Below are 18225 nucleotides of genomic sequence, written 5' to 3'. Positions count from 1 at the left end.
TGTTTTTCTCAATCTCTTCCAGGTGTCTGCTGCAGAAGAGCGTCTGGGGCCGATGCGACTGACACAGGAGCCCATTCAGGTATAGTCCTGATGTTTAATCATTGTGTGATTGCTGGAAAATGAATGCCTGTGCATTCAAAAGTTTGGAGTCGGTACGATTTTTTTATGTTTTTGAAAGAAGTCTCTTCTGCTCATTAAGGCTGCATTTATTTGATCAAAAATACAGTACAAGCTGTTAAATTGTGATATATTATTACAATTTAAAAGAGCTATTTTCTATTGTAATATATTCTAAAATGTAATTTATTTCTGTGATGCAAAGCTGAATTTTCAGCATCATTACTCCAGTCTTCAGTGTCACATGATCCTTCAGAAGTCATTCTGATATGATGATTTAGTGCAAAAGAAATTGTTGAATGTTGCTTAATATTTTTGTGGAAACCGTGACACTCTCTTTTTTAGGATTCTTTGATGAATAGAAATTTCATAAGAACCATATTTATTTGAAATAGAAATCTTTTGTAACAATATAAATGTCTTTACTGTCACTTTTGATCAATTTAAAGCTGCGGTCCATAACTTTTTTTGGTTAAAAATGATCCAAAATCAAATTTTGAGCAAGTACATAACCAGCCAGTGTTCAAAACTATCTCTTTACCGATTCACAACGGTAAGCTTTTAATCATGTTTTTTTAATTTGAGTGGTACTGGTAGGTTTCCGTGGGAAATAGGAGTTCTGTATACATAAAGAAGAAGGAGTCCCAGATGCTGCAGGTGGCGGATTATTTATAGCCTTTTCTCACAGCAGCTGGAGTAATTAAACTTGTCATTTTGATGGCGGATTATAATCCAGAAAGGTCCAAACGACAATCATAAGTGACAAGTGGAGATTCACCCATAGTCAAAAGATTTCAGACGCTAATACACACTAAATACACATATAGTCACGCAATGCTGATGTTGTTAACATTAACATTTTAAGAACAAAGTATAACAATAATAATCATTTGCATGGTTTGATGTGATTTGAGCTAAGTGATCATTAGATTTAATCACCATTGGTAGCGTGATTTATTGTTATGCTTTTTTTCTCAGTTGGTCCGAACAAAATTGGCAGATTTGTTCAAATTACATTTTCCAGTGAAAATTCTTATTTTGGTCACACTTCCAAGACTACAATGTGTGATTCTGAAGTACCTGTACAGTATCCACCGGTGCAGTGACTGACAGCCACAGTTTCTCCTCAAAACGTTAGATTCATCCGCACGGAGGAGCCGTGCAGATGCATAACCCACGTAAAGATGATGATTTCGCAAATAACTGCAATTGCAGATTTCAAACAGTGATGGCGACAAAGAGGAAAAACTTATGGACTGCAGCTAAATAAAAGACTCAAAGGTGCCATCGAATTGAAAATTGAATTTACCTCGGCATAGTTGAATAACAAGAGTTCAGGAAATGACATATAGTGAGTCTCAAACACCATTGTTTCCTCCTTATATAAATCTCATTTGTTTCCGAATAACAGGCGAATCTCAACATAACACCACTGTTATGTAACAGTCGGGATCATTAATATGTATGACCCCAATATTTGCATATGCCAGTTCATGTTTAAGGCATTAGACAAGGGCAGCCAGTATTAACGTCTGGATCTGTGCACAGCTGAATCATCAGACTAGGTGAGCAAGCAAGGACAACAAAATGGCAGATGAAGCGATAATAACTGACATGATCCACGATAACATGATATTTTTAGTGATATTTGTGAATTGTCTTTCTAAATGTTTCGTTAGCATGTTGCAAATGTACTGTTAAATGTGGTTAAAGTTACCATTGTTTATTACTGTATTCACGGAGACAAGATCCGTCGCTATTTTCATTTTTAAACACTTGCAGTCTGTATAATGCATAAACACAACTTCATTCTTTATAAATCTCTCCAACAGTGTAGCATTAGCCGTTAGCCACGGAGCACAGCCTCAAACTCATTCAGAATCAAATGTAAACATCCAAATAAATACCATACTTACGCGATTCGACATGCAGCATGATGAACACTTTGTAAAGATCCATTTTGAGGGTTATATTAGCTGTGTGAACTTTGTTTATGCAATGATAGAGTCGAGAGCTCGGGAGGGGGCGGAGAGCGCGAGCAATTAAAGGGGCCGCAGACTGAATCGGCGCATTTCTAATTATGCCTCAAAATCTAAAAAAAATCTATGGGGTATTTTGAGCTGTAACTTCACAAACACATTCAGGGGACACCTTAGACTTATATTGTAAAAAAAACATTCAATGGCACCTTTACATTTTTTTAACTTTTTTTAAATCTTACTCAGCCCAAACTTTTGAATGGAAGGGTATTTATTGGCTTTTTAAGTCTTTGTCTAGATTAGGAGTTCTCAGAGTGAGGTCCATAGCCAGGGGGTATGCGAAATAAATGTATTGCCCTATGATTTACTATTTCATTCCCTCGATTTACTGAGTCATGTGCACAATTTACTAATTTATTCCCTCGATTTGCTAAATCATGTGCACGAATTGTAAATCGAGGGAACAAATTAGTAAATCATGTGCACGATTCAGCAAATCGAGAAAAAAAAACACAGCATAACAAAGCCCAAAAACGCTTATATTAAGAGGACATGGCAACACTTCAAGAGCACACAATGCAAAGCAGCTGTAAATAAAACACAACACCTTTATCAGCGGTAGTTTAGTTAAAATTGCAGATTTTTATTAATTTTTTTCTACTATGGAAGTCAATGGCTACCGTCAACTGTTTGATTACCAAAATTCTTTTAAATATATTCTTTTGTTAAGATATTTGTGTAAATATCTAATTTAGAAGAAAGAAAATATTACAAGTTTGGGTCAACATGAGGGTGAATGATGACAAAATTTTCATTTTGGGGTGAGCTATCCCTTTAACCTGGACTTGGGACCTCAGGGATAATCTTGAGATGTCTCAGGGGATTGACACAGAGATTATCCTGTGTGCTTGTGTGTGTGTGGGTGCATTGGCATGTGCGTGTATTAGTGTGTGGTATTAGTGGGAATTATGGTTAACTAAAAGTGGAATTGTGAAAGAAAGTGTATGTAATGTTAACCTAATGACTGACTGCCGCTTGTCATTCACGGTAAACTGAGGCCGTTTATGTAATCTCTGTCTCTGTGAGTCAGATTCAGCTAATGTAACTGTGGAAATCAATCAAGATTGATTTTGCAAATTAATCACCTGTCACATCCTTTTTTAGAGTCTTTTGAAATTGAATTGACTTTAGAAACAAATCCACCCGCTTACACACTCTCTGAGTTCCAGTGTTATTTTAGTATCATTGAAATACTATTATAGTTTTTGTTAATATTTTTATTTTTATTTTTATATTTTCTGTTTTCACTTTAATTGTAGTTAAAGGGTTAGTTCACCAAAAAATGAAATTTCTGTCATTAATTACTCACCCTCATGTCATCCCAAACCCGTAAAACCTTCGTTCATCTTCAGAACACAAATTAAGATATTTTTGATGAAATCTGAGGGTTTGTGAAGCAAACATAGGCAGTAACATCATTGTACCTTTTGAGGTCCAAAAAGGTACTAAACACATTAAAACCATCGACGTGACTACAGAGGTTCAACCTTAATGTTATGAAGTGACAGGAATACCTTTTGTGTGCAAAAACAATACAAAAATAACAACTTTATTCAACAAATTTGTCTGTCCCCTGTCCCCGGCCAATACTGAAACTCTGCAACGAAAATAGCATAGCGGTATGACAGGGAAGACCCAAATTTGTTGAATAAAGTTGTTATTTTTTTGTTTTTGCATACTAAAAGTATTCTCATCCCTTCATAACATTAAGGTTGAACCAGTGTAGTCACATGGACTATTTTAACTATGTTTTCACTACTTTTCTGGACCTTAAATGTGGTAATTACCTTGCTTTCTATGGGGCATAAAAAATGGATTTCATCAAAATATCTTAATTTGTGTTCTGAAGATGAACAAAGGTCTTACAAATGTGGAATGACATGAGGGTGAGTACTTAAAGGTGCCCTAGAACGTTCTTTCACAAGATGTAATATAAGTCTAAGGTGTCCCCTGAATGTGTCTGTGAAGTTTCAGCACAAAATACCCCATAGATTTTTTTTATTTAATTTTTTTAATGCCTATTTTGAGGCATCATTAACTATGCACCGATTCAGGCTGTGGCCCCTTTAAATCTCACGCTCCCTGCCCCCCGAGCTCTCGACTATAATACAGTGCATAAACAAAGTTCACACAGCTAATATAACCCTCAAATGGATCTTTACAAAATGTTCATCATGCATGCTGCATGCATGCTTCAGATCATGTGAGTATAGTATTTATTTGGATGTTTACATTTGATTCTGAATGAGTTTGATAGTGATCCGTGGCTAAAGCTAACATTACACACTGTTGGAGAGATTTATTAAGAATGAAGTTGTGTTTATGAATTATACAGACTGCAAGTGTTTAAAAATGAAAATAGCGACGGCTCTTGTCTCCGTGAATACAGTAAGAAACGATGGTAACTTTAACCACATTTAACAGTACATTAGCAACATGCTAACAAAACATTTAGAAAGACAATTTACAAATATCACTAAAAATACCATGTAATCATGGATCATGTCAGTTATTATCGCTCCATCTGCCATTTTTCGCTGGTGTCCTTGCTTGCTCACCTAGTCTGATGATCAGCTGTGCACATCCAGATGTTAATACTGGCTGCCCTTGTCTAATGCCTTGAACATGAGCTGGCATATGCAAATATTGGGGGCGTACATATTAATGATCCCGACTGTTACGTAACGGTGTTATGTTGCGATTTGCCTGTTTTCCGGAGGTCTTTTAAACAAATGAGATTTAAACAAGAAGGAGGAAGCAATGGAGATTGAAACTCAATGTATGTCTTTTCCATGTACTGAACTCTTGTTATTCAACTATGCCAAGATAAATTCAATTTTTGATTCTAGGTTACCTTTAATGACAGAAATTTCTATAATATATAATATATCAACAAATAAATCAATGTATGGGAAACACTGAACACATGGTCAACTGTATCAACCATATTCTGTTGCTGTGTGAACTATGAGGATGTTAACTGTGACAGGAAGATTGAAATTCCGGATTACGGTGACAGAATGCATGTAAACTATGTGACAAAATGCATTTTTTTGACGAGGCACTATCTCCCAAAGCTTACCTATTCTTCTGCTACACTCCAAAAAAATCTACTTTTTCTTCTCAAAAAGAGTAGGGCATAGTATAAGTAGGTGAATTTGGATGCAGCATTAGTGTGTGAGCGGGTGAGGTCACTCCGCCCCCTGTAGGTGGACATGCGACGCTGCACAGTAGGCCTCTAGAGTGAGGTAGCGGCGACAGAGGCGTCCTGAACGACCTGGGCCATGTGGAATTTCACATCGCAGCTCCATGGTTACACAACGCTCAAAAGGATGAAAGACTGTTGACCTTTCACACGCAACCAACAACAGCACCTCTCTCTCTCTCTCCGTCTCTCTCTCGCTCAGGTGTTACTGGTCTTCGCTAAAGAGGACAGTCAGAGCGATGCGTTCTGGTGGGCGTGTGAGCGGGCGGGCTTCAGGTGTAACATCGCACGAACACCTGAGTCTGCGGTGGAGTGTTTCTTGGATAAACACCACGAGATCGTCATCATTGATGGACGGCACTCACGGTACTTTGAGGCTGAAGCCGTCTGCAGGTGGGTACAAGCAAACCATCCATCATCTCTCTCTCGCTCAGCTCTGTTCATCTCTTATACACAGTTAGATGGAAAGCACAGATTTCTGTTAGATTTCTGCACAGAGGCAGGATGGGACTTTTTTTTGCCACAAAGCCCCCCCAGGAAATTTTTTCAATGCAATTAATAACTTGGTTGTACTTTACTTTACAGTACATGTACTTACCTAAGAAAATACTGGGTAATAAAAGGTGAATTGATTTGATTCTAATTCATTTGGGTATATTTTTAGTTATAATGTGCATTTTGCTTACACTACTCTTCAAAAGTCCGGGGCCAAAAAGATTTTTTATTAAGAAATTATTATTTTCTTTTAATTAAGAAATTATTATTTTTTTTATTAAGAAATTAATACTTTTATTCAGCAAGAATGCAGTAAATTGATCAAAAGTCACAGACATTTATAATGTTAGAAAAAAAAATTATTTCAAATGCTGTTCTTTTTAATTTTCTATTCATCAACGAATGCTGAAAAAATATCATGGTTTCCACAAAAATATTAAGCAGCACACTGTTGATAATTAACAACATAATTAATAAACAACATTGATGATAATTTCTTGAACAGAAAATCAGCATATTAGAATGATTTCTTAGGGATCATGTGACACTGAAGACTGGAGTAATGATGCTGAAAAATCAGCTTTGATCACAGGAATAAATTGCATTTTAAAATATAATCAAATAGAAAATAACTCTTTTAAATTGTAATAATATTTCACAATATTACCGTTTTTACTATATTTTTGATCAAATAAATGCAGCCTTAATAAGCATTTCAAAAGAAACTTCTTTCATTAAAAAAAATCTTACAGACCCCAAACTTTTGAATGGTTGTGTGTGAAAAAATTGGGCTGCAACTGTATGTTTTTGCTTAACTGAAAAATAATTGGGTTAATTAGTATCAATAATTTGTGAATCTTTAAGAACACTTTAAGACCAGTTACATGTTGCCCAACACAGTGGCTCACGGGCAAATAAGGGAAAACTACTCTTAACTGGGAGGAAGTGGCCTGCATTTTATTGGTGGCGGGTTTAATTCCTGCACAGAGGTTTAAATGCATGTGCGTGCGCACACACACACACACATTCAAAGCTGGCAACTCTCTGCCAAATCTAGTTGTTGCCAAATCACTTTTTTCCCAGTAGACATCTGAGTGTGTGCAGGAGAGTCTCTTGGAGTCGTGTGTGTGCAAGACAGAGAGAAATGTGTACGAGATGCTTGATTTCACTGTTGTATTTGTCATGATAGAAAATATAAAAACCTGTTTATATTATTGTATGTGTTTTTAAACAGGATGATTCGAGCGACCAAGCATTCTGAACACACTGTTATTTTGGCAGTGATGCCACAAACGTAAGGTTTACCTCAGAACACTTTTATCTATTATCCATGTGTTACGGCTGTCCATCATATTTCTCCTACTGCTCTTGCTCTCTCCTCTCTCTTGCAGTCCCTCAGATCAGGAGGAACCATCTGTCCTTCCTCTTCTCTCTGCTGGCTTCTCCAGAGTGAGTATTGTACTCTAAAGGCCCCGATATACTTATTGCAAAGTGGAGCTGTATGATTAAAGCATCCACGCTATCTTATTTTCTTAATGACAACAATTCACCCACCCAGAGCCAAGGAGAACAGTTTTTAACCACACCGTAGTTATTTCTGTGTTACAAATATCCAAATTATCACAGAAGTACTGATATAAAAGTTTAAAGTTAGCATATAAACACTGATGTCTGCGATAGCCATCAAAATAGAGCAACCCACTTTTTGAAATGAACTTGTCACGTCACTGTTGTACACGGTTGTATGAACGGTTGTATCAGTTACGTCTTATGCCACTAGGTGGCGACAGGTGACTGTTAAAAAATGTATTTGTCATTGAATCATTAATTCAAAAGATTTGTTGAAAAACACTGATTCATCCTGTAGTGAAACAGTATTTATTAATGAGTCATTGAATTCATTCAAAACCATTTTTAAATAATTCACTCAGACATTTTTCAGCAATTAGAGTCCAGCAATTAATATTTTGTCAGAACCTTTAGTAAATTACATTATTTTGTTTAGTTGTCTATTCAGAATCGTGAGAGAATCGTGATCTCTATTTGAAACCAAAAATCATGCAGTCTTTTGCAAAGTTCTTTTTCGTTCTTCGCTTAGGTGTAAAAATAAGTTTGAAATATGTGACAAGTAATATCTTACTTGTTCATTAAATATACATCTTAATTACGTTTCATTTAGCATGTGCTATGATTGCTGTTGATTTGAACTGAAATAGATAAGATTAATTGGTTCCAGGGCTACAGTAGTTGGAGCAACTTAAATTTTTTTGAGTAATCAACTTAAAGGTTTGTGTTTATGCTACAAATTATTAAGTTCAATGTAGCATGCTGGTTGAACATAAATTCACTCAAAGTTGTCGTAACTCAAAAAAATTGATGCAAATTGTTGCCTTAATTTTTTTGTTAACACATTATTTTTTAGTGTGCAGAATCACCACGGACAAAATGTTAGTTCGAAAGTGTTTACTAGCCAGAGCAAACTTCACTTTGGCAAGCTCTTTCAAACTCCCAAAGCTAACTTCGTTTTGGCCTGATTTTGGCGTCTCCTGTTCTGGCTAAGATGTACCAAATATTTCTTAAAGGAACTGTTGATTACCACAGATTTAAAATATAAAAATGATATAAAAATAAATTATTATTTGTGCTTCCAATTTGAATAATTGTTACTGTAGTTTGCTCATGGTCATGATTTGGATATCATTTTGCTCAGACAAAGTTGTTAAGTGATTACAAGTAACAATGTGCATTTTAACATTCATCTCAGTTCAATGTCATGTCCCATAGACTTCCCAGATGTTCCTTAATATAAATATCCAGAGCAGATAAGTTTGTTTACTGATCCCTGCCGGAAAATCTTGACTCAACTTTAGCAGGCAGTAGAAAAATAGGACAGCATGCCTACTATGTGATATATGCAGTGCTGTATTAGACAGCTATATGCCTCTCTGTCTTTCAGAGGTACCTGGAGAACAGTAGTGTGTCGGCCTGCTATAATGAGTTAATCCAATTAGAACACGGAGAGGTTCGAGCTCAGTTCAAACTGAGGTAAGTCTCAAGCTTCAGCTTCAATTCCAGAACTGAAGAAGATTGTGTAAGATATATATATATATAATATTTGTTTGTGTTTCTGTTGTTGCAGGGCTTGTAACTCTTTGTTTACTGCATTAGAACAGTGTCAGGAAGCTGTGGAGATCAGCAGTGAAGATCATGTCATTCAAGTGAGTTTTAGCATCCAAACAGATCATCCCACAGGGCTCTGGTTACATTTAAGCAGGCTCTTTTTGTTAAAATCAACATCCTTCAAGGACCGCCCTCTAGAGAACAGTGAATGGCCTGAAACTAAATTGAACCCACATCATTTTTGACAGCAAGATTTTCATGTCTTTGATTTTTGATGTTTTGTAAATCCAAAATGATTGTGTAAGGTTGTCACAGTCATAACTGTGTTATAACTTTATTTTCACAGTTATTTTGCTTCTGATTAATTGTTATAAATATAATTGATATTAACAGGATTCATTTAATAGTAGTGTATTCCTATTCTAATTTTCTTTTTGCATTTTAAGGCAGGCCATTTAAACCCTTGAACGTTCATGTCACATGTCAAACTTCTCATATGTGTATTGTGACAAAAAAGATCATGAAATAAGAATACGATATAATGATGCTTTCCCCTTGGTTACATGATTATATTTATTGTTCTGTGTGTTTTTAGTATGTAAATCCAGCATTTGAAAAGATGATGGGCTATCATAGAGGCGAACTGATCGGTAAAGAGTTGACTGAACTACCCAAGAGTGACAAGAACAGCGCCGACCTGCTGGACACCATCAACACCTGCATCAAGAAAGGAAAGGTCAGCCGGCCATAGCACACTGATTTATGAGGGTCATAATATTAGATTAGTAATGTGCCACTTTTTATAAGCATTATAATACTTATCATTAGTTAAATTATCAGCTGATTTAAAAAAAAAAAATGTATGTGTTTGCTTGCTTGCTTAGGAATGGCAGGGGATCTATTTCTCACGGAGGAAATCAGGGGACAGTATTCAGCAATATGTTAGAATCACTCCTGTGATTGGACAGGGAGGGTAAGTCACATGATTGTAAAAGTGATAGAAATGTAAATAACATTTTTGCTGTTTTTACTATATGTACAAATCAGTTACAATAAATGAACAAACTGCTATCTTCTCTTCTAGAAAAATTCGCCATTTTGTGTCCATCAAGAGGCCTTACAGTGACAACCACAGACAGGTACATTTCTTATCTGCTTTTCCAGGTGATTTTTTCATTAAGATTCCTTTTAATCAGTGAGTATCCAATAAATATTGAGCAAGCTATCAATTGAGCTCCAAAATTAGCACCAAAACTTAAAGTGTGCAAGGCTCGTGGGGACGGCACTGGGCTGAAATGTTTGCTACGCTAAACCATCCATCCTGACAGGCCGGTGTCAGAGAGCCAGACGGGCGTCAGGGTTATTAATAACCCTCCACAGGCTCAAGTCTAAACCCTGCTGTTAGTTCTAGCATTAGGTGGAGCTGCTGATCAGAAAGGCCTGTGAGAAACAGACACACTGACGCGTGTGTGAAATAGCTGTAGCTTTACTCACTGGTGTTAGTATTACTGTTCGCACACTCGCTCGCGTCTGTGTCTGTTACAAGCCTTACAAAAATCGACCGTGGTAACTAACCATAGTTTCTGTCAAAATGCAGTGGATACTAGACTAGACTAGGCCAACTGGGTCAGTGGAAGCTTTTGTTAAGTAGCCTTCATGAGGCATTTAGTAAGTGTTTTTGTCTTGTTATTCAACAAAAATACACATGAAATACATTTATTTGAAAAACAAAAATAATATGGCTTGTGTTCAGAGAATATAATTTACCTTTTTAGCAAATGCTTTTTTTCTTGGTAACAAGATATTTTTACTGGAAAACATGACAGAGATATTAATTGGGTCCTTGATTATGATTTCGCTTTTTTAACTTTAGTTAGTGTGTAATGTTGCTGTTTGAGCATAAACAACATCTGCAAAGTCACAACGCTCAAAGTTCAATGCAAAGCGAGATATTTTCTTTTACAGAAATCGCTTTTTAAGGGCCACAACAAACATCTGGTAGGGACTACAATGAGCTTCTTCCCGGGTTAGTGACATCACAAACCCTTAAATTTATATAAACCCTGCCCCCGAGAACACGCAACAAAGGGTGTGAGGCCATTTTGGGCTGCTTTAGAGAAGAGGAAGAGTTGTTGTAGTAAAGTGTTGTCACCATGCCATCATTTTACGCCGTACTGCTTCACAAACGAGGGTCAATTCAACGCTGGATTGGCAGAAAAAGATTAACATGACGACACATGCTAGTTGATGAGTTGAATCAACTCCACAGCAACGACATAAATTTATCCACTAACCATTCAGAAACATCCAGATTCATTCTAAAAGTTGTAACTTCTTCCTGAGTCTCTCCATCAGTGTCGACTCCGATTTGAACAATGTAAGGCTGAACACCGTTACTGACAATCCTCATTTTGGCTGTGTGAGATTTTCCAGTTTTGTTGTTGTTGAGCAACTGAATCGCGAGCTGTTAAAGCTCCACCCTCTTCTGGAAAGGGGGCCAGGAGCAGCAGCTCATTTGCATTTAAAGGGACACACACAAATGGTGTGTTTTTGCAGGGGCAAATTTGACAAGCTATAATAAATGATCTGTGGGGTATTTTGAGCTGAAACTTTTCAGACACATTCTGGAGACAACAGACTTAAATTACATCTTGTAAAAGAGGCATAATAGATCCCCTTTAATGAAATTAAATGCATGTTACAAAATTCCGCTGAATTAACCAAGAAGAAAATAATGCACTAATTATCAGATGCCATGCTGTAAATCTTCTCCTGTGGTGCAGTGAGAGTGTTTGTTATGAAACCTGTTGTCTCGGTTAATCAGATTTTGTAACCTCATCTTTCTGGACCATGTAACTGGGCTCTTTTATCCTCTTACCTACATGGCTTCTATTTTTGAGTGTGTGTTTGTGCACATGTATGAGTGTGAAAGTACATGCAATATAGCCATATTCTGTTTCTGTCATAGCACGTAATTTTACCATTACCCTGCATAGATTCATTTTTTGGCAGTGCTCTCTAATCTCTAACCTAAGACTTAAAATCCTGTTTCATTCATTCAAAACTTGATCATGTTAAAAGGATTAAATGGATTGCGGTTGGCAGGACTTCCACCTAGGTGAACTTAACAAATGCTTAACCCATGTTCTGATCAGGCACAAACTCGACATTTAGTGACAAGAGGATAAATCCTGTCTGTTCAAAATTTATCTAAATCTCTATCCTAACCAGCCGCAACAAATGACAGGCAACAAGACATTTTGTTAGTTGCTTGGTTTTCAGTCACAATGTGTGACTCAAATATCTTTTGAATTGCTTTGATTTCATTGTAAAAGGATTTATATTAATATTTACACACCCATTAAATGTTCGGGGTCAGTAAGAAGTCTCTTTTGCTCACCAAGGCTAGACTCATTAATTATTTTGTAACAGTATAAATGTCTTTACTGTCACTTTTAGTCAATTTAAGGCATCCTTGCTGAATAAAAAAACTTACTGACCTAAAACTTTTGAATGGTACTGTATATTGTACCTCAAAATTAAATTTATATTTAATTACATTTAACAATTGAATCATTTAATTAAATATATTTAAGCATATTTAACGCATTCGTATTTATTTTTAATATTTCACTTTTTAGAATATATAGAAGAGTTTGTTCAATAGCATTTCTGTGGTATTGAAATTAGTAATAAGTATTGACTGGCATTGGTATGGGCTACTAAAATGTTGGTATTGTGTCAACTCCATGGCATATTGTAGCTTATTCTGGCCAAGAACCACCCACTTAGAGAAGAAGGGAACATCTGACCAATATTTTAACAACCAAGCATGTCTGAAGCTGGGAATTGTCTGAAAACTCTCTAAATTTACCCTCTTTACTCCACACAAAAGATAATCGCCCTCTAATTGTCACCTGACATTATTTGCACATTTGCTATTGTTGTATTGTTGCTAGAGATCAGTGAGAGCTGAAACAAGTGGAGATCAGTGTGTGTGTGTGTGTGTTTATGTGGTCCTGGTAAACCGTACATTATAGGGACAAAAAATTCCCCACATAGATGGCAATATCCGAAATCCTTGTCCTTGTGGGGACATTTTTTTGGCCCTTTGAACAGCTTATAAATCATATTAACTGATGTTTTTGACAATGTAAAAATGCAGAAAGTTTTCTGTGATGGGGAGGTTTTGGGTTAGGGGACAGAATATACCAGTTGTACAGTATAAAAATCATTATGTCTATGGAAAATCCCCACATGAAAACCCAATGTGTGTGTGTGTGTGTGTGTGTGTGAGAGAGAGAGAGAGAGAGAGAGAGAGAGAGAGAGAGAGAGAGAGAGCACTGATCAGAGATCTGTGTTTGCAGGTTCACAAGTTGAACAAAGAAGACAAATGCTCTGGTGAACATTCACAATCAGGTACAGTACCAGACCGTCTGTCCTTATCTGTTTGTTTGTTTACTGTTTGTGTTCGAATCCCTCATGCACTATTGCTTAATTAGCACACTGTAACCCATAATAGGTCTTTATAGATTTAGTTTGTGTGACATGCTGTGAAGCAAACAAAAGCGTGATTGAAAATGCATAGATCAATGCAGTATTGGGAAGTCGAGAGAAAAGACAGAGATAAGTCATGCTGCAGAACAGACAGATGGCTGCAGTGCACCCTGGGACTGTCAGACTGGTAAAATTAGCCATAATAATTTGCCTGCCAATATATTTGTGTGCATGTGCATATGTTACGTGACACAATAAAAGTATCAGCAGCAGGCCCCATTTCACATGAAGTTTTCTAGGGCTAAGAATCACAATTACTTTTGTTCATACTACAATAAAAATGGTCTAAAATGAAAGAGAAAATGTTTGTTAAAGAGTGTTTAATTCAAATAAAAAATGTATCATTTAAATGTAAAAAATGTATATAAATCTCTCATGTATACACTATATTGCCAAAAGTAGGGATGCACCGATACCATTTTTTAAGGGCTGAGTACGAGTGCCAATATTTTTTTTCTGGTACTGGCCGATACCGATGCCTATACATTTATTATTATATTTTATTTATTTATTTTATTTTATTTTTGATGATGTGGCAGTTTTCCAAGCATAACACAATGTGCTACTGAAAAAGTAATCATTTTTATGTGCTCGTCACAAACTTACAGCACAAATGTCACAGTGTCCAATAACCTTCAAATGGCATAATTACCAAAGTCATAATAAAAAACGAACTAAAAAAACACAAAAAAAACAAACATCGTCTTTTTTAACCTGCCTTTCAAAAAGTGCTAAACAAATGTTACAGAACAAATGTTTATAACATAACACTGTGAACCAGTGTAAACACAGCCTAGGGTGACCAGATTTCTCATGGTGGAATACAGGACGAGTGGACAATATGACCATGATATGAGAAATTTTATTTCATGATATCTATATATATACATTCATTTAACATCTTGTTGTTTTAACATTAATGACAGACAAATTTTTAATTAGGCTACTGTCATTTTAAGACTGAATCCATGGATGTAATATACTGAAACATATCCTGTTTTCACCCACCTGTTTACATCCACTTAAAAAGTTACATTTACCTAACTTTTTAAAAGTTTTGGGATGCCTTCCTTCACATGCACATGAACATTAATGACATCCCATTCTTAATCCGTAGGGTTTAATATGGAGTTGGCCCACCCTTTGCAGCTATTACAGCTTCAAATCTTCTGGGAAGGATTTTCACAAGGTTTAGGAGTGTGTTTATGGGAATTTTTGACCATTCTTCTAGAAGTGCATTTGTGATTTCAGGCAGTGATGTTGGAGAGAAGGCCTGGCTCACAGTCTCCGCTCCAATTCATCCCAAAGTTGTTCTATCGGGTTGAGGTCAGGACTCTGTGCTGGCCAGTCAAGTTCCTTCACACCAAAGTCGCTCATCCATGTCTTTATGGACCTTGCTTTGGGCACTGGTGCGCAGTCATGTTGGAACAGGAAGGGGCCATCCCCAAACTTTTCCCACAAGATTGGGAGCATGAAATTGTCCACAATGTCTTGGTATGCTGAAGCATTAAGAGTTCCTTTCATTGGAACTAAGGGACCAAGCCCAACCCCTGAAAAACAATAACACACTATAATGCCCCCTCCACCAAACTTTACACTTGACACAATGCAGGCAGGCAAGTACCGTTCTCCTAGCAACCGCCAAACCCAGACTTGTCCATTGGATAAGTCTCCACTGCTCTAGTGTCCAGTGCTTTACACCACTGCATCCAACGCTTTGCATTGCACTGGATGATGTAAGACTTGGATGCAGCTGCTCGGCCTTGGAAACCCATTCCATGAAGCTCTCTACACACTGTTCTTGAGCTAATCTGAAGGCCACACGAAGTTTGGAGGTCTGTAGCTATTGACTCTGCATAAAGTTGGCGACTTCTGCGCACTGTGTGCCTCAGCATGCGCTGACCCCGCTCTGTGATATTACGTGGCCTACCACTTCGTGGCTGAGTTGCTGTTGTTCCCAATTGCTTCCACTTTGTTATGATACTAACAGTTCACTGTGGATTATTTAGTTGTGAGGAAACTTCACAAATGGACTTTGTAGTAAACTTAAGTTCGTAGTGGGGAAGGAAGTGGTCAGGGACGACGAACAACTGGTGACTGAGTCTTTATTGAATGTCAAACAGAAGGACTGTGCAACGCACAACAACGAAAATAAACAATCCACAAAGGGCTTCACTCCAGGTTCGGTATACACTATCCACAAGGGCTTCACTCCACGTTGGGCTTACACTATCCACAAGGGCTTCACTCCACGAACCTCGACTCGACTCAGTCAACAGTTCCCCTCTCTCTCACACACTCCTGCTTCTCACGGCGTTTTGTCCTGTCTCCGCGCCAATCACTGCAATGAGAAACAGGTGTTCGTGATTTGTATTCAAGCCACTCACTTACCACGCGTCTCCCGCCATTCTCTCCGGTTGCAGACCTCGCTGAACCACGCCCCCCTCGCCACATACCCCCACCGCCCGACTCAGGCCGGGGAGCCGTCCGGCCTGCAGCCCCCCCCCCCCCATTTCTGGAGAGGAAATCGGCCACAGCCATCCGAACACCCGGCCTGTGGACCACCTTGAACTTAAAAGGCTGTAGAGCCAGATACCAACGAGTGATCCGCGCGTTGGTATCCTTCATGCGGTGGAGCCACTGCAGGGGAGCATGGTCCGAACAGAGAGTGAATTCCCGTCCCAGGAGATAATAGCGGAGGGTGAGGACGGCCCACCTGATAGCCAGACACTCTTTTTCTACGGTACTGTACTTAGCTTCTCTCTTAGAGAGCTTACGGCTAATGTACAGTACCGGCCGCTCCTCACCCTCTATCTCCTGGGACAGGACAGCACCCAGCCCTCTGTCCAACGCGTCAGTCTGCAATAGAAAGGGGAGAGAAAAGTCAGGAGAGTGAAGTAGTGGCCCGCCACACAGAGCAGCCTTTACTTGGGTGAAGGCCTGCTGGCACAGCTCCGTCCACTGGACCGTATCTGGAGCATCCTTTTTAGTTAGATCAGTCAACGAGCTGGTGAGGGCCGAATAGTTAGGTACAAACCTTCTGTAGTATCCCGCCAGCCCGAGGAACTGTCTAACCTCCTTTTTGGTCTTGGGGCGCGGACAGGTCTCAATCGCTGCCGTCTTGTCAATTTGGGGACGCACCTGCCCATGCCCCAAGTGGAAGCCCAGATACTTTACCTCCACGCGCCCAATTGCACACTTCTTCGGGTTGGCCGTGAGCCCAGCCCCTCTCAGCGATCTCAGGACGGCCCTCACATGCTGCATATGCCGCTGCCAATCGTTACTATAGATAATAATATCATCTAGATAGGCAGCCGCATACGCAGCATGGGGCCGGAGAATCTTATCCATGAGTCGCTGAAAGGTAGCCGGTGCCCCGAACAGCCCGAACGGAAGCGTAACGAATTGGTGTAATCCAAACGGCGTCGTGAAAGCTGTCTTTTCTTTGGATAAAGGCGACAAGGGGATCTGCCAGTACCCTTTCGTTAAGTCCAGTGTCGAATAAAATCGAGCCGCACCTAGCCGGTCAAGCAATTCGTCCACCCGCGGCATTGGATACGCGTCGAATTTCGACACTGCATTCACCCTGCGATAATCCACACAGAAACGAACCGAGCCGTCGGTCTTAGGGACCAAAACTATCGGGCTCGCCCAGTTACTGCTGGACTCTTCTATTACTCCCATTTTCAGCATTGCCTCTAATTCGTCCTGAACTACCTTTTTTTTGTGTTCAGGTAACCTATACGGCCGGCTGCGAACCACCACGCCCGGCTCCGTCTCGACATGGTGCTGAATAAGGTTCGTACGCCCCGGCAGGGGAGAGAACACGTCTGCAAATTCCTTTTGCAATTTGGATAAATCAGTGAGCTGGGAGGGCGAGAGGTGATCTCCCCCCGGGACCAGAGCGAGAGATTGCGTTTTTACATTCGCCTCTGGTCCGAGATCATCCTCCCCACTAATCACCGTCGCCAGCATCACTGATTCTGCCTCATTCCATTTTTTTAGTAGGTTGAGGTGATAGATTTGACGTGCCCCCTCCTGTCGGACCGTACCACCTCGTAATCGAGCTCGCCGACTTGCCGTGTGACCTCAAAGGGTCCTTGCCACTTTGCAAGTAATTTCGAACTGGAAGTAGGGAGCAATACAAGCACTTTTTCCCCCGGTGCGAATTTACGTAGGTTAGACCGTCTGTTATACAGTTGGCTCTGTCTGTGCTGGGCCTGTAACAAATTCTCCATTGATAGCCGCCCCAAAGTGTGGAGTTTTGATCGCAAGTCCAGCACATACTGAATTTCATTTTTGGCCTGAGATGGTCCATCCTCCCAAGTTTCCCTGAGGACATCCAGCACCCCACGGGGCTGGCGCCCAAAGAGAAGCTCGAAGGGGGAAAACCCCGTGGAGGCTTGCGGGACTTCTCGCACTGCGAATAACAGAGGTTCCAACCACTTATCCCAATTTTTGGCGTCCTCTTGCACGAACTTACGAATCATGGATTTAAGCGTGCGATTAAAACGTTCGACCAGCCCGTCCGTTTGTGGGTGAAAGACGCTGGTACGAACCGATTTAATGCCCAATAATTCGTACAGTTCGCGTAACGTGCGTGACATAAACGCTGTGCCTTGATCAGTGAGGATTTCTTTTGGAATCCCCACCCGGGAGATTAAGCGAAACAGTGCATCCGCAACACTTTTA

The 18225-nt window shown here is 39.2% G+C and overlaps 1 protein-coding gene across 3 annotated transcripts in view; it reads left to right on the top strand.

Moving 5' to 3' along the window:
• Positions 1-18225, top strand: part of pde8b (phosphodiesterase 8B) — a 69641-nt gene that overhangs the window by 30061 nt on the left and 21355 nt on the right. For all 3 annotated transcript variants that reach the window (XM_067375262.1, XM_067375261.1, XM_067375263.1), the window contains exons 2-11: positions 23-79; positions 5564-5754; positions 7091-7150; positions 7248-7305; positions 8813-8901; positions 8996-9074; positions 9572-9712; positions 9861-9949; positions 10061-10115; positions 13344-13395. In XM_067375262.1, coding sequence (XP_067231363.1) covers positions 23-79; positions 5564-5754; positions 7091-7150; positions 7248-7305; positions 8813-8901; positions 8996-9074; positions 9572-9712; positions 9861-9949; positions 10061-10115; positions 13344-13395 — 871 coding nt within the window. The remainder of the gene's footprint in view (positions 1-22; positions 80-5563; positions 5755-7090; positions 7151-7247; positions 7306-8812; positions 8902-8995; positions 9075-9571; positions 9713-9860; positions 9950-10060; positions 10116-13343; positions 13396-18225) is intronic.

Source organism: Chanodichthys erythropterus, chromosome 22 (genome assembly GCF_024489055.1).
Source record: "Chanodichthys erythropterus isolate Z2021 chromosome 22, ASM2448905v1, whole genome shotgun sequence".
Classification (NCBI taxonomy): domain Eukaryota; kingdom Metazoa; phylum Chordata; class Actinopteri; order Cypriniformes; family Xenocyprididae; genus Chanodichthys; species Chanodichthys erythropterus.
Note: the sequence above shows the minus strand (reverse complement) of the source record. Positions and strands in the feature narration are given on the sequence as shown.